Raw genomic sequence first — 20,320 nt, 5'->3', positions numbered from 1 at the left:
TATTTCAACGTCGTTAAACACAAATCCCCCTACGTCCCAGGTTGCAGGCTGATGAGAAGAAATTGTGTTCGGCTCCCACAGAGCATAGAAATCTTTTTATGTAGTTCTGTTTTATTTACGTGGTCGGTATGGCTCTCAATACAATTTGATCCATTTGTCCACTCACATTACTCACTCATACCTTTTTTTTTGTTTACCAGTTTACAACTTATAGCTTTATAGATTACCTCAGTGCCACACGGTGTGTCTAGAAGGCTTTGAGGTCACAAGTGAAGTTTTGTCTTTGGGTTTTACTCCTCTCACTGCACTGTTCGGATGAATGCATTCACCCATATTGTGCATTGTGTTAAGCACCTGTTAACAATAGATAAGCACTGTTGTGTTGTGAAGCACTTGACTTCCGCTGCCTGCTAAGGAATGACATGGCTCTATCAAGGCAACAATGTTATGTTATTACCTGATCTGTCTCAATTCCCTGTTGTCTTTCTCTTCTGTTTGTCTTTCTCCAGAGTCTAAAGGAAGGACTGACGGATGAACAGAGACTCCACCTGTTTGAAAACAAAGACACTAAGGAGTTCTGACATTGGCACGTTAATGGCCTGCCTAGTTCTGACATTGGCACGTTAATGGCTGCCTAACTTGCTGCATGTTTAGAGGCCCACTATATTTTAGCTCTGTAATTACCTATTTAGAAACACTACACACTGGTCACAAAACACAAGTCTTATATTATTGAAAAAAAGAAAAGGAGAAAAAAAAAAAAGAATGAATTTGAGTTTGAATTTCATGTCTATAGTGTCCGCATTCCATGCACTTCAGTTACTGTGACATTTTTGTTTTTTATTGTTAAAATCTTACTGTAAATATTGTGTACTGTTTTTAATTGAGCATCTATCATGCATACACTAAAACCCTGACCGTGTAAGCTACTGTTTTAACGGCGTAGACTGTGTTGCTAGCCAAAGGAATAAGTGTGATGTTTAATGGCTACACACAACAGCTACATGTTAATGACCGAATAACCAACCTGAGGAATTAGTTTGGCCTTCATGCCTGCACATTATGCTAGGTGTGGTCGGCGTGCACATGTTGAGAACCCCCCCTCCCCCCCCAGCAGGCCAGCACCGCTCCGTTATCATTTCATCGCCGATGACTGTCACTCGATAAACAAGCCGCGGGACGAAGATGTATGCAAACTGTCTGCCGCATTGGATGTCGCTTCATTGGCCGTTTGCTTAAGTTCTATGTGGTGATCATCATAGATGTCTTAAATTCACCATATTTTAGATTATCCATGAAAAGGTTGACTGCTGAATGCATATGTATCTGATTCACTGATTATAATATAAATATATATATGAAAATTTATATAGACTTTTTTTTTTTTTTTCCTTCTTGCTGCAATCATTGGGTCAGCTGTATAGGAGTTGTCGGAGGTGGTTATGTTTGTAGTCGTGTTCAGTGGCAGTCCCTTTGTATTTATTTAAATGTTCTGGATTGTTGTCTCACATGCCCATTCCTCTGTACTCTATTATTGTAAATATACAGCAAATGTACACCAACTGACTAAAGGTTTATTAGCAATAAATATTTTTGCACCCTTGTTCAGGCGTGACTTAGTTTGTGGAGTTGTTCTGCCAGCATACCTACACTGTGATCGCAAACTTGATTAGAATTGATTTTTTTTTTCCATAACAAAAAGCTTTAGATCCAGACCAGTTCAACACTACATTATGTCTTTGAAAGGAAGAAAATGGAAGGAACGGAAAACAAAAAAGGTCAGCATTTACAAATTGACAGGCACCAATACCATAGCTGCTGCAAAAGATGTCAATGTGATGTTGAGCTTCAACTTTGATTCTGGAACTAAATGTAAAGCAGAATAAATGTAAATTTAAATCTATGCTATTCATAAAAACATTTAAAGTTACCAGAAGACACCCATGTATCAACTACTTATGGATTTACAAGTCACAAGCACCAGGACAAAAATGGGGTCTGATTTTTGTCCCTTGAAAATGCATAATGGTTGTGATTTATATTTATTTTTTAAGCTTTGCAACCACATTTAAAATTCACAATTAATAGCCTTGCATATAAATTCTGTTCACGGTTCTGTTCAAGTTTATTTAGTGTCCCCGAAGGGCAAATTGGGTTGCAGCAGCGGCATAGACAGACATCAGTACATCAAACGATACAGTAATAAAAACATTTAAAAACTTTATTTTATTTTATTAACAGTTTGCAGAATTACAGTACATTTCAAGCACAGCTCAATAAAAAGACTTAACTGTGAGTGGACGACCCAATAGCATTACACTTGTTTACAAGAGGGTCCACCTTGTAAAGGAGGTAAAAAGGGAAAATAAACATATACAGTGAGGAAAAACGGGGGGGGGGGGGCAGTTAATTGTCAGGTCGTTTAGCTCAGTTGGTTAGAGCGTGGTGCTAATGTAACAAAATACACTAATAACGCCAAGGTCGCGGGTTCGATCCCCGTAATGGTCTGATTTTTGTCCCTTGAAAATGCATAATGGTTGTGATTTAGTGTCCCCGAAGGGCAAATTGGGTTGCAGCAGCGGCATAGACAGACATCAGTACATCAAACGATACAGTAATAAAAACATTTAAAAACTTTATTTTATTTTATTAACAGTTTGCAGAATTACAGTACATTTCAAGCACAGCTCAATAAAAAGACTTAACTGTGAGTGGACGACCCAATAGCATTACACTTGTTTACAAGAGGGTCCACCTTGTAAAGGAGGTAAAAAGGGAAAATAAACATATACAGTGAGGAAAAACGGGGGGGGGGGGGGGGGCAGTTAATTGTCAGGTCGTTTAGCTCAGTTGGTTAGAGCGTGGTGCTAATGTAACAAAATACACTAATAACGCCAAGGTCGCGGGTTCGATCCCCGTAATGGTCTGATTTTTGTCCCTTGAAAATGCATAATGGTTGTGATTTAGTGTCCCCGAAGGGCAAATTGGGTTGCAGCAGCGGCATAGACAGACATCAGTACATCAAACGATACAGTAATAAAAACATTTAAAAACTTTATTTTATTTTATTAACAGTTTGCAGAATTACAGTACATTTCAAGCACAGCTCAATAAAAAGACTTAACTGTGAGTGGACGACCCAATAGCATTACACTTGTTTACAAGAGGGTCCACCTTGTAAAGGAGGTAAAAAGGGAAAATAAACATATACAGTGAGGAAAAACGGGGGGGGGGGGGGGCAGTTAATTGTCAGGTCGTTTAGCTCAGTTGGTTAGAGCGTGGTGCTAATGTAACAAAATACACTAATAACGCCAAGGTCGCGGGTTCGATCCCCGTAATGGTCTGATTTATGTCCCTTGAAAATGCATAATGGTTGTGATTTATATTTATTTTTTAAGCTTTGCAACCACATTTAAAATTCACAATTAATAGCCTTGCATATAAATTCTGTTCACGGTTCTGTTCAAGTTTATTTAGTGTCCCCGAAGGGCAAATTGGGTTGCAGCAGCGGCATAGACAGACATCAGTACATCAAACGATACAGTAATAAAAACATTTAAAAACTTTATTTCCCCGTAATGGCCACAGTAGTTTTCTGTTCTTTGACTATATAGTAGTGTATATCTGTACGTCTCTAAATGTTTTGATGAATTGAACATGGTGGACCCTCTTGTAAACAAGTGTAATGCTTAATTGGGTCGTCCACTCACAGTTAACAGTATTGAGTTTGTGCTTGAAATGTACTGTAATTCTGCAAACTGTTAATAAATATTTAAATCAATCAATCAAAAGCCGTCCGTAGGTGCCCTTTGGGAGCGGTTTTGAAGGAGTCAAGGGAATCGCATGTCTCAGTGACTGTTGGTAGGGCGTTCCACATTTTGGTGGCATAGGAGCGCATGGTTTGTTGCACTCCCTCTGGTGTTGTGGATGTGGTGGACTTCGTTAACATCAAGGAAGTATTTAGACATGGGTATCTTATTCTTATTGGTGGTGTGTATCGAATCTTGTGGACCAGACCCACACACACAGAAGACAGAACCAATTAAAGTGCTCATAAGGCCTGATTATCTCCTTGACCTTCACAGCATTCAGTGTACAAATGGAAACGGGGACAAAGGAATATAATATTTGTACATGTTTTTTTTTTAATGGAGTTCGTACTCTACATTTAGTGAGTGATGATTGAGCAGCGTCAGTTAATAAGCCTAAACTGTTTTTAGAATTGTCTTGTGATTTGCTCTAAATTATTTTTGTATTGGGGGCCGGCCCGGCAGGGGCCTATGTTAAGTTGAGTTAATTACTACATCGACTACCCATGGTAATAACAAGGTAACTTGTCTTAAACAGAGCTATAACAAGGTATGTATTGTACAGTAAGTTCAGTAACCTGCGCGCGCGCGCGCGCGCGTGCGTGCGTGTGTGTGTACAACTGTGCAACCACGGCTCACCTTGTGCATAGCCTGCCTGAAAATGATCACAAGTCAAGTGACATGATGGAACAAAACCGTAGTATTATATCATAACAGATAACAGTCAGTAATGTTAAAAGGCTCAGGGGGATGAATCACTACAGACTACAGCTCACGTGTCCCATAATGCAGTTCAGTGTAACTTGTGCCCCAGCTGAGTGAGTGACAACTGTGCGCTCAGTCAGGAAAACTAGATATTTTTTTGTTTTCCTGCCTCCCCCTATAGTATAATCTTGGGGGGGTTGCTGATTCTCATAATATTGTTGTTCAAGTCTTCATTATTATTAATAACGAATCCGGTGGCTGGCTTATTTGGAAGCGATGTTGGGCGGGGCGGATTCTTAAAAAATTGTCCGTTTCAAAGCATCCGTTCCGGGGTAAGTTTTGTGCAGCAGCAGCAGCACTAGCGCACTGAGCACAGTAGCCCTACTGCCTTTGTTTCATCCATCCCGGGGCCTCCTAGCATTAGCATTAGCATTAGCATTAGCTGCTCGCTAACCCAGCGTGAGGACAGGACAGGGACGAGTTCGCCTGACGATGTTGTCGGTCAATAATATTGTGAAAAAGAAGCCGGTCTCGGTTGATTATTTGGGACGTGACATCCCGGCCGTCCACTTGTCACCCTCGCGGTCTCAGCGAGTGAGGCGCAGGGTATGAGCTAAACTATTTTTAAGCTAACGATAGACCGTATTTAGATGCGAGCTGCTGCCTCCACGTTCCGGGGCTAAGGTTAACGTTAGACTCGGGTCAGATACGCCGAGGAGAGGACAGCCCGGTCCTGTCTGCGGGGTCCCGCTGGGGACTTGTAGCACTTTAGAAAACAACAGCTGGGGGAAGCAGCCAAAAGGTTGTTGTTGTTATCGGTAGGTGACTTAAAATACAGTAACTATGTATATTGATACTAGCCAACTGGAACCTAGTTAGCTAACTTTTTAAATAATCTAAAATCAAAAGAAAAGAAAGGAGGGGGGAAAATAAACTTCTTTATTAATAGTACACTTGTTAACTTTATTTCTCTTCTCTGTTGTGTTACATTGTAGTTGCTATGGAGCAACCACCCGGGAGCTTAGATGATTTACAGCCCCAGGATCTCTCCACCTGCAGCATCCCCACTGTGATCAACGTAACCGGACAGAGTGAGGAATGCGTCCTCAATGCCAGCTCCATGGAGGCCCTACAAATAGTTAGGAACACCAACTGGTACCCTCACTCTGGGAACAGCATAACTGGACTACCTTTCTTAGAGACGGCACCCTCGGACAGCAGACTACTACAGCCGGGGGATCAGATTCAACCAGACAATGCCTTCTCCAACACTACACTCACCCTCTCTTATGTGAGCAGGTCTCACCTCTTCTCCACCCATGACTCTCTGTCTCAGCATTCAGCACTATATGGAGTACCGTCTATCGGAAAGTTCTCCCTGCCCCCTTCTTATGAGTCAGAGAAGGGGCTCGGGGAGGCCGGCTGTGCGCTGAGCCAACACTACTTACAGCAAAATGATAGTCCTCTGGACCTTGCCACACAGACGGAACTCTTTCAGTGCTTGTCCCAGGCTCAGGAAGGGATCGAGAATGCAGTGGGAGTATGTTTAACGCAGCAATCTCACGAATTCAATGGCGGGGTTGTTTCCATTGATGGCAATCAGGATAAATGTCTACAAGGCAGGACAGAACATGGCACTACTCAGGATACAGTAAACAGCGGCGGTGTGGACACTTTTCAAATTGACTGCATTCAGCCTTTGCCCGACAGCCTTGCTGCTAATATGGGGGAGCCCACAGTTCTCCTCTTCCTCTCTGGAACACCGGGGCCAGTGGTCATCCCGGACCTGTGCTCGCTGAGTGGGAACTACGTCAGTCCTCTCGAGGACCCCGTCTCCCCCTCTGCTACCTCACTGGACGACGTGGAGGCTGTGTTTTCGCTGCCTCAGGCCTCCAGCTCCCCCAGTGCGGAGAGCTCCCTTGTGGAAACCGCCGAGGAGGCTGTCTGCTGGGACAGGGTAAACGGAGGAGAGTCCGTCCAGCCTGCAGCCCCGGTGGGTGTGATGTCTGGCGGTGACACTGTGGTGACGGCCGTCGCCAGCAACAGGTGCAAGTCAACAGGAAGTCGACGAAAGGCCGTGCTGGAGCCCTTAATCGACCTGACTGAGGACGATGACTTCCTGTCGGAGGTCTTGGAGGAGAAACCCAAGAAGAAGTCCACGCTTCCTCACTTAAACGGGAAGGCACCGACACTGCAGAAGAGCTTTCAGAAAAAGGAGCTGCCCATGCGCACCGGGAGAGGGTTGAGGTTGGAGGCAATCGTCATGAACATTAATGCCAGTAGGTACAAACCACTGGCATGCATACATACTGCTAAAAAACCCAGGGCCTCCCCAAACGCAGCTAGCATTTCGAAAGTTGTGACTGTGAGTCCTAAGAAAGAGACCTCAAAAAAGAAAGGGAGCGTGAAAGCGCCTGTCTCGGCCAAAAAGACTAAACCGAAAGCGGCAACGCCGCAGAGGCGGAGAAGACCCAACGGCATCAACACTGACGGCTGCAAACAGTCTACCTCGGAATGTGAGACCATCAATGATTCCAAAACCTCCCACAGCAGCACACCTCCCAAAAAGCCCAGTCCTCGAGTGCGTGTCCGCAAGAAGTCTAAGAACAAGCAGGGGGATGTTTCACAACAACCCAAACAATCGCCAGAGCCCAGTCCCTACTTTCATGTACACAATAGGTCCAAGTCGAAGGCAAACCATGGCTTGATTCCTGAGCCACCGTTGAAGTCCAGCCCTCAGCCTTCTAAACGCAAGAGGCCGTCGAGGCAGCCCAAGCAGGCTTCACGTCGTGCTCTAACAGCCGAGATCGATGCAGTAGTTGGGATTTCCTCACCACCGGCAAAATCTCCAAAGAAAAGCCCCGCCAAGCACGCTTCACGTCCTGCTCCAACAGCGGAGATCGATGCAGTGAGGATATCCTCACCACCGGCAAAATCTCCAAAGAAAAGCCCCCCCAAGCAGGCAAACCATGGCAAGATTCCTGAGCCACCCTTTAAGTCCAGCCCTCAGCTTTCTCAACGCAAGAAGTCGTCGAGGCAGCCCAAGCACGCTTCACGTCGTGCTCCAACAGCGGAGATCGATGCAGTTAGGATATCCTCACCGCCGGCGAAATCTCCAAAGAAAAGCCCCGCCAAGCTGGCAAACCATGGCTCGATTCCTGAGCCACCGTTAAAGTCCAGCCCTCAGCTTTCTAAACGCAAGAGGTCGCCGCAGCAGCCCAAGCACGTTTCACCTCGTGCTGCAACAGAGATCGATGCAGTTAGGATATCTTCACCACCAGTGAAATCTCCAAAGAAAAGCCCCGCCAAGCACAAGGACAATAATGCAGGCAGCAAAACCCCCCCGACCTCTCAAGAAAAAAAAAAGGTGTCCCCTCCCCCAAAGAAGAAGAAAAAGAAGAGACAGAAATTCAGACCCATGATGCAGTCCTCCATGTTTTCCCCCAGGGAGCCCGAGATCAAGCTGAGATATGTCAACTACAAGGAAGAGAGAAGGGACCCGCGCCTGGATACCTTCTCCCCCTTCATCCGCAGGGAAGTCAAGCCGTCGTCGTCGCCACTTTGCACTGTCATCAACTACCCTGACCAGGAGCAGACGCGGCTTAAAAAAGGCCAGGTCCGTTCCGGAGGAGGCTTTATCCCCGGAGCCGTGCCCAGCACTTCCTGTCTGCAACTGGGTCGTGCCTCCGCCCACAGCCAGCACCGCCGGTCGTTAGTCTGCTGCCTGTGTGGAGAGTCGGCCAACGCCATGGACTTGGGGGACCTCCACGGGCCATACTACCCCGAGGGTTACCAGCCCAGCACCAAAACCCCAGAAAGCACGTCGCCTGGCCTTAAGGAGGACGAGGAGGGGGACTCTAGTGATTCGGACTCCTCACTATGCAGCGATAGGGGCAGAAATCGTGCTAACCCACTGATACCGTGGCAGCGAAAGCCGAAAGGACATCTGTTGAAACGCAAGGGCCCGTCGTCAGGGAGTCAGTTGTGGGGGGCGGGCGATGGCAGCGAGCGTTGTGGCAGCCCCGAAGCCAAGAGGGCCAGGGTGGATACAGCCCCCACAGTGGCAGAGGAGGAGGAGGAGGACTGGTACAGCCCTCCCGTTGTGCCCCTGGAGCCCTGCGAATACTGGTTCCACGAGGACTGTGGCATCTGGTCAACGGGCGTGTTCCTGGTGAAGGGCAAAGTCTACGGGCTGGAGGAGGCTGTCACGATTGCCCAGGAAACGGTAAAGTTGGAAGGCCAGTAATAGAGGGTATGCGCGTGACCAGAAGTTATGCGGGAACGCTTACTGAGTGGCACAAAACTACTTTCTGGCCATGACAGTCCATACATCTAAACATAAAAGTCCAATCTGCTTTCATTAAATGACGTTAAACAATGTTAAACTCACTTTGCCACTCGATTTGCCATTCACTTTATGCATGCGCATACCCTCTATTCCAGATTGTTGTCAAAACAGACAATCTGTTTTGTAGTTAATTTATACTAGGGAATTAATTAGGAATTGTCTGCTAGGGCAGGGCAATTAACTGAAAGCTAGATTCGAACCTCTAACTCTATCTCAAAAATCCTATAAACGAATCAACAAAATTTTAATTTTGTTATAAGTAACAAAATGTTATGAATTATTCTCAAGCCCTGTATTATACAGTACACACTGACTGTTGTACAATAGTGGTGGGCAAAAAAAGCTTGTAGATGGGAGTGTTTCACTATTAAACAAATCATCTACAAATGATATCACCAAACCCTAATGTCTTCTGCTTCTTGTCATGACCTCACATGGTCTGATTGTTACAAAAAAAAAGAAAAAATGTTTGATCTGCACCAAAAAAAAAAACAATGCCTTGAGATGTTTCTTTCTGGGGGGGGATGGTTGGGCTGTGTTTCCAGATGTGCTCTGCCTGCCACGGCTCGGGTGCCACACTGGGCTGCTTCTTCAAAGGCTGCCCCTGCAAGTACCACTATAGATGTGCCCTGGAGTCAGGTGAGTGCTGCCCACCCCACCCCATGTATCCATCACACGTTCACACATTTGGACTGAGGTCGATAAAAAAAAGGCTTCTAAATCCTACACTTTTTCTGAAAAACCCATGTTTCTATGTCCGTGGTGCTCAACCTTTTACATGTCAAGTTCCCCCAGAATTAATTGGGTCACGGACCCCCATCTCAAAATATGTAGTTCCAGGGAGGGACCCCCAGAAGCCAATATTTTAGTTAAAAATGTTCGCTCTGAAATATATATTCAAAGATTTGCGCCACATTTTCACGACTTTTCAAAAATAGCAGACCTACAAGCTCGTAGCGCGCCACTCGGTGGCGCGCTATGAGCTTGTAGATCTGCTATTTTTCAATAGCTGAAGTAGAACAGAATGCTTAAAACACCAAAAGGGATTCCCGCCCAAAATGGGTTAATAGTCTAATATGATTAGCTAATAATTGCGACCGCAGGTCATTGCAACCACAGGTCGCATTTACTATGGAATCGCGCATTTCCCGTCAGTGTGTCACACCAGGCAAGCCCCCAGGTCATCGTGACATCAAGTGACATCAGCCACCATATATGGTGCCCAGGTCATTGTGACATCAACAGGGATGGATATCCCTGATGTCATAGTAAATGCGACCTGCTGCTGTCGCAGTTAAGCCCATATATGGATATCCCCATTCATCCTTCCTCTTCGATGTCTCCATTTTGACTGATACCTGTCCATTTAAACTATACGGGCCTGCCCCAAAGTTATTTGTGCAGCTGCGCCCGGCAGCCGGAAAAAAACTAGAGTTCTCAACAGGCCCGAGAATTTAGGTCCGGTCCTCATCAAACCCTGTACACTCAAGACACTGCCACCGCTGCCACCTTTAGATCTCCATATATGGATCTGACCTGTTCTGACATTCCATATGTTGATCTGACCTCATCAAACCCTGTCAAGACACGCTCCATATATGGCCAGTGCACTCTTCCTCAGGTGTCTTACTGGTATAATATGATTTCAATGAGAAAAGGTGAGTGTCTGTGTGTGCCACATCTTTGCATGTGGTGGCAAGGCAGTGTTAACATCTTAGTTTTTCATTGTCTCTCCCAAGCTGGTTTGTAACCGCTGACTATACTGTGTCCTGACAGCAGTCTGACCCTGAGCTGATTTAAGCACACTTCAGCATGGATTTGGAGAGGTTCTGTTGCAGTGCAGTACAAGAGACACATTGTCAGAAAACTGAACAATGAAATGTGATCGCTTCCAGCCAGGCCTTTGAAAAGATTTAGATGCCAATAGATAATGTCTTTAAATGTTATGTTGGTGCTGACCCACCTTTCAGTTCATGTCTCTGGACTTATGGCCTATTTAATATCTTCAAACCCAGTCATTTACATGGACATCAAGTCCTTGAAAAGTCCTTGAATTTATCTTTAAAAAATAGAAAGAAAAGTGCCTCAGACATGTATAGCCTATAGCCTATTGCTATAGTATTATGCTGATTACCATGTAAAAGGGTGTAGTTACCTGGGAACAAGTGCTTGCATGCGTGTGTGTGTTTGTGTCTATTCCTGCAAATAGCTCCTTTGTGCTCTGTTACATGTTATTATAGCAGCCATAAAGGAAAAACTAGCATGTGGGGGCTGGTTGACGTCTGCTTAAATCTTCTGGGTGAGTCACCGTATAGTATCCTCGATTCACATTGCATTCTTCTTGTCTTTGCAGGCTGTGTGCTCACAGAGGACAACTTCTCCATGAAGTGCAAAAAGCACAAGGTAAGCATGAATAATTGCAAATGGGCTTGGCCTCAAATATTAAAATATTTGCATGCTCATTCAACAATATTTGGAGGCCTCATTTTGCTTTGTAAATGTTCCACCTCTATGAACAAAACATAATGGTGGCCTAACTAAGAGATGTGATAAACGAGTACATGCAGTTCATCAGCTTAGTGAGATTGACATTCTCATAATGCTGCATTTCCTTTCCCTTTGTTCCATGCAGTGTGTATATTTGATATTATGCTTGTTAAACAATATTATATTTTTGATGAATCTCACGTCACCAACATTGTTCTTGGTGAGGTACATAATGCAACGCAAGGCGGTGGCCTGTTTATAGTATTAGTAGGCATGTCTCTAAACGGACACGTTGATCTCTATAATCGTCGCCATTAAGAACAAATGATGTAACTAGAAAATGTAACTCTGAAAAGAGCAAAGAGTCTCTCTCCAACTCTTTAATGAACAGAAAAACACATTTTCACGTGCGTTGCCAATTTCACCCAATTCAGTGTTCCATTTCAAATTTTGTCTGCTCATTTCTTTGTGTCATTACTTCCAATTTCATTAGTTTTTTCCTGTATGAGTTCTCTCTCCTGATTGGATACAATTGGTATCCCAACCTGAAAATGCATGTTCTGTTAACTAAAGAGCTGGAGAGACTCCTGTTAGTGAACAAACATTCTGCAGCCATGATTACTTTCAGGATTTAGAGCTTTAACAAAAAACGAAGTGTTTTAAACATGAAACATTACTTACACTACCTTTTTAATGTCTGTAAATGTTTGATCGTTCTTTGAAGAATGCAGAGGAAATAATGTTTTAACCACTTATTACCACCCTATTTAATTCACAATTAAGTTCACAATGTGTCAAATCAGCTTGTATAGAGCGTCGCAGTCCCGCCCCCTCGAGAGACCTGGAAAATAAATTCCTGTTCATTTTCCTCATAGACTTTTCAGAAAGTATTTATTTAAAGACGTTTACGCCACGGACAAAGCCAACTCTTGTCGTGACAAATCATGACAATAAACACAATGTTTTGGGCCAAACAAAGAATTAGAAAGTAGAAAAAAACGGCAGGTTACAACACTTTTTTTTCCTTCTTCTTTGTAATTATTTGTTTGGTCCAAAATATTGTGTTTGTTGTCATGATTTGTCACGACTCGAGTTGGATGTCTATGGGAAAAATGCATTGGGATTCATTTCCTGGGCCTGGTGTCGTCATGAAAGGGAGCAGGACTGCGACGCTCTATAGCGGTGATTTTCTAAACATTAAAAAAAAAAGAATGTAAACCGTGAAAGCATCCGTGTAATTTTAAATTTTTGCATTGGTTATTCAAAAATGGCAGCTTGTTGTACATTGCATTTTTTTCAAATTTTTATGTTTTATTTTAGAAGGTATTTGTCGAATCGGTCTGCAGGTCTAATGGCTTAAATAAATCAATGTAAAAAGATCTCTGTCGTGACAGTTTCCTGCACACTGAGCTCTGGTTTCTCTCCTTAGTACAAGACATTGAAAGCCCCCCCTGGGACCAGACGGAATGACAGGTGACCAATCCAGCCTCATGTGGTAAGTATCATGATGTCACACACACTGTCGGGTGGGAACCTTGTATGTCCAACAAAACCCTTTTTATTATTACTTTAACCCATTTAGACCTGAGGACAATTCTACAAAATGTCTTCTTAATCCTGACAGTTTTCTGAAAAACCCTATGTTTCTATGTCAGTGGTTCTCAAACATTTTCATGTCAAGGGCCCCCAAAAATAGATGTAATTGGCCGCCGACCCCCGTCTGAAAATATGTTGTTCCAGGGACACCCCCCAAGAAGCAAAGATTTGAGTTGAAAACGTTCGCTCTGAAAGAATATATATTCAAAGATTTGCGCCACGTTTTCACGATTTTTGAGCTTGTAGATCTGCTATTTTTTCAACAGCTAAAGCGTAACATAATGCTTAAAACACCAAAAGGGGGTTTGCACCCAAAATGGGTTTAAAACATTAAAAAAATTGTGGAAATAGCAGATATACAAGCTCACAACTTGTAGATCTACTATTTTCACTGCTTTTGTGTGATCATGAAGTAGGACATTAATTTTTTTGGAAGAAAAATCGCTAAAAGTTGCAATGTGGAGATGCAAGGTTTTTGCTCGTCTTGCCTATAAATAAGCGCATGTGTCATGTACCACGCCACCTCCAGGGGCCTCATAACTGCATTAGACTTTTCAAAACATATTGGGTGTTTTGCAGGGTATGACTAAAAGGTACCAATCACAATCCATCAAAAATAAGGCTCTCTCGTTCGGGCTGAGTAATGGCTCGAAGGGATGAGAACATGCAGCCAATTAAACTGACGTGGATAAATTGCACCTGTACACTTATTATTTTATCCTGATTTAACCCATTTTGGGCGGGAACCCCTTTTGGTGTTTCAAGCATTATGTTATGCTTTAGCTGTTGAAAAGTAGCAGATCTACAAGCTTGTAGGTCTGCTATTTGTAGGTCTGCTATTTTTGAAAAATCGTGAATGTGGCGCAAATCTTTGAATATATATTCTTTCAGAGCGAACATTTTTAACTCAAATCTTTGCTTCTGGGAGGGTCCCTAGAACAACATATGTTCAGATGGGGGTCTGCAGCCAATTACATGTATTTTTGGGGGTCCTTGGCATGAAAACGTTTGAGAACGACTGACATAGAAACATAGGATTTTCAGAAAACTGTCAGGATTTAAAAGATGTAGAATCGTCCTCAGGTCAAAATGGGTTAAAACATACAATCAGTCCCAGACAGTCTGGTTGATGCATGACTGTGGGGTGTCCTTTATGGCTGAATTGAATACATACTAGGACCACAATGGAAACAAATAAGTCCCCAGGGCTTCTTTCTTTTGTTTGATCCTTTTAGCCTAAATGTGTGACTGACTGTACTGTACTGTACTGTAGGCACACACGCACAACCAGCCATGTACTAATCAGGTTTTGTTTGGAGCAAGAACAGAGTCATTAAATATAGAGCGCCTGCTGATACAGTCCAGATCAAATCTTTACATTACATTGAGGCACTTACATTAACCCATTTTGGGCGGGAACCCCTTTTGGTGTTCTAAGCATTATGTTATACTTTAGCTATTGAAAAATAGCAGACCTACAAGTTCATAGCGCGGCACTCGGTGCCACGCTATGAGCTTGTAGATCTGCTATTTTTTTAAAACCATGAAAATGTGGCGCAAATGTTTGAATATATATTCTTTCAGAGCGAACATTTTTAACTAAAATCTTTGCTTCTGGGGAGTCGCTGGAAATACATATTTTCAGATGGGGGGGGGGGGGGGGTTATCGGCCAATTTCATATTACACATTTTTGGGTGTTCTTGACATGAACATGTTTGAGAACGACTGACGTACAGTAGAAACATGGGTTTTTCAGAAAACTGTCAGGATTTAGAAGACATTTGTAGAATCGAACTTAGGTCTAAATGGGTTAAAGAAATTGTATACGCCTCTCACATTACCAATGGCCGCTTCGCTCGCTGCTTGTATTTCCGATCACTATTTGGTTTTTTCACAGATGCTCGTGTTGCAACAGTGTTAAAGGACCACTTCACCACTTTTCAACATCTCTTCATATAATTGGTCCTTACTAACGTTCATGATAAAACACCACCATCTTTTCCTACTCAGTCTGTGTCTCATAGGAGTGCTTTGGGCAGTTCGGACACCCGTCCACCAGTGACATCATCATTAGGCAGATTTTTTTTAAACAAGATTTTTTTTCAAATATATTTAGATTTGTATTATCGTGAGAACGATGGCTTCAACTTTTGCATTACAACTTTTCAGGAAAAGATAGCCTGCCGTTTCTATTAGCTTGGATTCACCATCGATGATGTCACTGGTGGACGGGTTTCTGAACTGCCCACAGCCTTCCTAAAAAATGGTGGTATTTTATCATGAACATTAGTGAGGACCAATTATAGGAAGAGAAGTTGAAAAGTGGTGAAGTGGTCCTTTAAGGTCCATGTCTGCACACACACCCATTCAGATAGAAAGTGGCCTATAAAGCGTCAATCCACTTGTACTGTTCACACTGTTGTACATGATCCGTCATGGAGACACACTGTTGTACATGATCCGTCATGGAGACGGCCTGTCAAAACAAGCAGCGTCTGTGCCTGCGCAAGGCTGTAGACTGCCACGCAAATGAGTTTGCATTGCACGTCATTGCATTTGTGATGATCATGGTCTCTCTCCCTGCTGCATGTTCATCATGAGTGTGTGTGTAGGTTGTGTTTGGTGAAATGTGCAAACAATCCAGTTCAAAGGGACTGACGTCATCAACTGACATCTCAGACTAGATTTATATTGATATAAATCCTAACTTTAGGATGTCTGGAGAGATGACTCATGTCATTTAAATCAAATCACTGGTGTACACAGGACACAAACGTATACTGATTGACTACCTGATTAACATTTAATTTGGCCAGCTTGCGTCATGCAAGGATATCACACACTCAGGCCCAGGCTACACATATATGGATCTTTTGCTAAACGCACATTTATTTGTGCGTTTGGGCCTTTCTAGCCACACGCAAACGCCGTTTTCGGCCACTCAAACGGATGTTTTTTGGAAACCGATAAATAAGTGAAGGTTTTCAAAAATATCCGGATCAGTGGATCTGTGTAGTCATGCGAAACTGAGCTTTTGAGAAACGATGATGTCACTGCTTATTAGCGCATATCATTTTTACTATAATTAGGTGAGAAATGCAGCTTGTGCCTGCATGGAAACTACACGGATATATATCCAATTGTTCATTTATAAAATGATATATCACTGTTAACAACTTTATCATATGTTGTATGTAGGTCTGCTATTTTTTAGAATCTGATCTCAGGTCAAAATGGGTTAAAGGCGGAGTCCAATTGCCTGATTGGCTGAATGGCTGCAGAGATTGGCTAGATGAGCTGGCTTCTCAAACAGAGGTCTTCCTCATTGAACCGTTGCTAAAAGCTACATTTTCTTCCCCCTGTTCCTCCAGGCATTCATCTGCAATGTTTTGCAAGGAGACGTGGGGGGGGGGGCCTTACTCCTGCCCGTGGAACTGTGGATTCCATTGATCTTCGGCCTGACTTTCGGCAGACCACGAAAGCGCCGGTGAACCGTAGTTACACTTCCTCACTCTCCGACTGTTCTGTCCCCGTCGTCACTCCAGCTGGGAAGACGTGGCCTCTGTGGGCTTGACGACTCCCTCCGAGTAACGTCTAGCCAGTACCTGCGGGGCAGCAAATGAGCAGAGACTTGCAAATGAGGCCATCGACGGGTGTCCTACATCCAGGCCTCCAAACCAAGGCCACACGTTGGACAGAGCGATACAAATTATTTTGCAGACTTTATCGCTTTCTAATTATTTATCGGAAATTATTTTTTTCTTTCTCGCTCTTTAAAGAAAGAAATAATTTAAGTCTGAATTTACAATCAAATTATATTTAATTTTGTAAGACTTTTAAGTATGTGATTATCTTGTTTGGCTATTTATTTCATGAGGTTTCTTAATGGCTTCTCGTTTAGCACTTGTTGAAGAGGTTCGATTTATGTGAGTGTTTTTCTTTTTTAAGTTATTAGGTAATCCGATGCTGCCCACTTAAGCCAGTCAATGAAGTGCTGGTCACGTCGGGTCGAGTGTGGGAACGACCGCAAGTTTATCCTCGACATCATCAATTTGTGACCTACTGTACCCCTTAACTTCCCCTCGTAACTTCCTTCACAATCCATTTTAAAATGCCATCAACTCAAACAGGGTTTTGCTTTTGCGTTCGATCTCTCACGCATGATGGAATGTTTTGTTTTGCAAAGCAGGGGAGAAAGATGTACAAAACAACGACATCCACACAGTACTTGCACTATTGGTCAGTGGTTGGTTGGGTATGTGATGGTGGCTACGTATGAAGACAGCATTATGTAGGGAAAATAATTCTGTGTGTTTGGATGTTACCCAAGCCCCCAAATAACGGGATTTCTACAGTAAGCACTTTGGAGCAGAACCTCACCTTTAAGGAAAATGCTTGTCACGCTAGCTGCAGCATTCTGTCCTCCTAACTGACTGACCCCTGTCTCTCATTCTTCCTTTGGTCCAGGCACTTTTATCATGACGGTGTTTCCAAAACGGCATCTATCTATGTCACCGTAGTATGCTGAGAACTTGGTCGTCTCATTGATGACAAGGCCACGCCTCGCCGTCGTGATGATGGGTTCCTTTTCATAATTTTGTGTTTCGCTTAAAGCACTTTGTTGTTGATCTCCATCAGGCTTGAATGTGTTCCCTGTAGAGTGTATAGACGAAGGTCAGACCGGCAGCTGTTCACATGTGGACGTACAGTATGGTGGGAGGCCCGGAATAGTTCCATTTGTAGTACACCGTTGGCAGGTGCAGGTGTGGGTTCTGTTGGGTTGCTGGGTGGCAGCCCGCCCCGCCCCGCCGCCCTAGTTCATTTCATGTTTCACTTTTCTGACTATAACTTGGTGACGACATTTGCACCCCACACTCCGCCGACATTACCGACTGAATGTGGCACAGCACAGCGCTCTCATTGTTGCATCACACTATACATTTCCATCTTCTTTACTCTCTCAGCGTTAAAGACTCAAACCATCAGATGCATGTTTTGACATCAATGTTTTGAGTTGAATTCTGGGGTTGCTGCAACAGCTCTTTTTGCTTTTGACGTCGGATGTGATAATGACGTGTTAAGAATGGCTATTGTGGGTATTGAAGACAAACCTGTTTTTATTTCTGCTCAGTTCAACTTGCTTGATTGTTTCTGACTTGTGGGCCTAATAAGCGTTACTTTTGTCCAACCGCAAACCTTTTCAGTTTTAGGTGTAGTTTTTTTCCCCACCCCACCAGCTTTACTTAAGACAGCTTTCTGTATGTATATTCCTTTGGACATCCTGGTGACTAAAGGCAGCTTGTATGTATTTTTCTGCTGCAATCAATGGAAGAGGTCTGTTAGATCAATACCAGTACCGAAACTACACTGCTCCCCTGCCAGAGCACACGACACGGGCACAAACAGACCTAACCTGGGACCTCTAATGAACAATACATATTGAACTCTAAATGAACAATACATATTCAAATGTGTACCCAGCATGTCCAGGACTGGATGTTTATGTCTGGCTTTGGGATCGGATGCACCTTAATGCCAGCCTTGTTTGTTTTGCTTCACACAATTTTTTTTTTAGAGGCATTCGTCATTGTGATCAGTGTTGGTGGGAAAACGTCTGTTCTATGTACATTGCACCACTAGGGGCAGTGTTGCTCTGTCTTGGGAGTGGGGCCAGCTCTTTCTTGTTGTTGTGCAGGATGGAATCGCAGCAGCTGTGGCCGAATGTCCCACTGATACACCGGCAGACGTCTGAACGCCTTGCCAGCTTTGACTGTCCTGTTAACACACCCAGGAGGTTGGGGGGAGGGGAGGGTAATCCACATTTCATCAACCCACAACACGTCTGTCTTGTGATCTGTGCCATTCTAATGATTTACAATTATTATTTATTTGTATTTGTTGTGGTGAAATGGGGACTGTTTGTTTTGACGGGTGTGGCGTGTCTTAAAAGGCTATATATCCTCAATGTAACGGTTTCTTTTCAAGCAGGTGTGTGCGTTTATGTATGTCTTCTATGGTTGTGCCGAATGCAGCATTGGAAATATGTTTTATTCTTTTTAATAATATGTTTTGTCCATGTCTAGATCTCAGGGCCGAGTCTCAGATATTGCAATGATTTGATTAAAGATTTTATTTCCTTTTATATTTTACTTTTCTGTTTTGGGCTTTTACATTAACTACACCTGGACTTGGAGCGGTGATCGCTGATGTAGCAGGTTGTTAATTAGAGCAGCTTCAGAGGTGTATGAACTGATGACACGCTGCTCGTCACATTCCAATGTCTCCTCCATGTGTATGTGGTCTTAGGTTCAACAGGACTGGATTAGGGCTGCCAACTCATTGTTTTTCCATCAATTTGTTTTCCTTTTTGTGGCAACATTTTGTACTGTTTGCCTCTGCGAGTGTCGGAGGTAACATAATCGTAAGAATAAATATTTTGTCCAACCCTAGTATTTTCTGCAAAGATCTTTGATGTTCAAGGTTATTCATCACAATTTATTATTACTGAATATTGGAGCCAAATGTATTACTTGACTACTTAAAGTTGAATTGGTCAAGTAATACATTTAAAGTAGCTATAAGCAATATGTCAACATTTTTTTTTTTTTTTTTTTTGGTATTCAGACAGCCAGCAATGGGTAAAACACAAAAATGTGAGTCTATCTAGGGGCCACAATCTGCATTCAAAGAGTTTCCTAGAAGATTTGTCATTGGTCGATTTGCCTGTCTACTTCCTGATTGCCTTGGTTAGTCATTTCTGCAGGGTTTTTTTTTTGACCAATGAAAATCTTTGAATGCACATTGTGGCCCCTAGATGTGTCACAGAGACTCAATTCTTTGGGGGAGAGTTTTACTCATTGCTGGCTGTCTTGATTAATGTTTTTTTTTGTGGCTTTCGCCTTTATTTTATATTTTTTGTGGAGGGACAGACAGTAGGCTGACAGGAAATGGGGAGAGAGATGGGGGAAGACATGCAGCAAAGGCTGCCGGGATCGGGAGTCGAACCCGCGGCACACTGCCAGTCTGGACCAGCAGCAAGGTGCCTGGACCGCTGAGCCACTGCGCTCTTTTGAGATGCTAGGGTTTGTGTGTTTTTACTGGGGTCCCCCAGGGGTCTTCTCTTTATTTCCCCTCTACACCAAAACTAGAAGATCTGCAAAATCGCAACACATCACAGCGGTTGTGAGCTTGTAGATCGGCTATTTTATTGCTGGGGACTTGATGTAAACATTCTATCACTACGAAATACGAATACCATCAACCATGCCCCGCCCCCAGGCACTAGATTCACTGTGATGATTAATGATTTATAGTTAACTGACTGGAATTATCAAGAAATGTGATGTGATATAATATAATCCAATATAATCAAAG

General features: G+C 43.4%; 2 protein-coding genes and 1 long non-coding RNA gene across 11 annotated transcripts in view; 2 read left to right on the top strand and 1 right to left on the bottom strand.

Annotated features, from left to right (window-relative positions):
- LOC306915362 (myosin phosphatase Rho interacting protein) overlaps nt 1–1,603 on the top strand; it is a 50,964-nt gene extending 49,361 nt beyond the window's left edge. For all 5 annotated transcript variants that reach the window (XM_079492680.1, XM_079492678.1, XM_079492679.1 and 2 more), the window contains one exon: nt 510–1,603. In XM_079492680.1, the coding sequence (XP_079348806.1) occupies nt 510–535 (26 nt within the window). In that variant the 3' untranslated portion in view covers nt 536–1,603. The remainder of the gene's footprint in view (nt 1–509) is intronic.
- LOC306915363 lies at nt 110–1,597 on the bottom strand. The gene is made up of 2 exons (XR_013788803.1): nt 635–1,597; nt 110–603 (listed from the first exon to the last, which is right to left on the bottom strand). It is a non-coding gene; the product is annotated as an uncharacterized lncRNA (long non-coding RNA).
- Nucleotides 1,604–4,119: 2,516 nt separating the features above from the next.
- LOC306915689 (uncharacterized protein) lies at nt 4,120–19,395 on the top strand. 5 transcript variants are annotated; one of them, XM_079493204.1, is made up of 6 exons: nt 4,120–4,171; nt 5,510–8,739; nt 9,408–9,501; nt 11,216–11,265; nt 12,779–12,844; nt 16,318–19,395. In XM_079493204.1, exons 2-5 carry the CDS (start codon nt 5,515–5,517, stop codon nt 12,824–12,826), a joined length of 3,417 nt encoding a protein of 1,138 aa, XP_079349330.1. In that variant the 5' UTR covers nt 4,120–4,171; nt 5,510–5,514; the 3' UTR covers nt 12,827–12,844; nt 16,318–19,395. The 5 variants fall into 5 exon arrangements, with proteins under 5 accessions (XP_079349330.1, XP_079349328.1, XP_079349327.1 ...); XM_079493202.1 differs by lacking the exon at nt 4,120–4,171 and adding an exon at nt 4,482–4,627; XM_079493201.1 differs by lacking the exon at nt 4,120–4,171 and adding an exon at nt 4,484–4,846.
- The last annotated feature ends 925 nt before the right edge of the window (nt 19,396–20,320 follow it).

Source organism: Electrona antarctica (genome assembly GCF_951216825.1).
Source record: "Electrona antarctica genome assembly, chromosome: 22".
Lineage (NCBI taxonomy): Eukaryota > Metazoa > Chordata > Actinopteri > Myctophiformes > Myctophidae > Electrona > Electrona antarctica.
This window is presented reverse-complemented; position numbering and strand designations above follow the sequence as displayed.

Excerpts from the sequence above, each read along its gene's own strand:
- LOC306915689 (XM_079493204.1), top strand. The coding sequence starts at position 5,515 with ATGGAGCAACCACCCGGGAGCTTAGATGATTTACAGCCCCAGGATCTC. Across the intron at positions 9,502-11,215 it reads TAGATGTGCCCTGGAGTCAG|GCTGTGTGCTCACAGAGGAC; the intron begins GTGAGTGCTGCC and ends TTGTCTTTGCAG. Across the intron at positions 11,266-12,778 it reads TGAAGTGCAAAAAGCACAAG|TACAAGACATTGAAAGCCCC; the intron begins GTAAGCATGAAT and ends TTCTCTCCTTAG.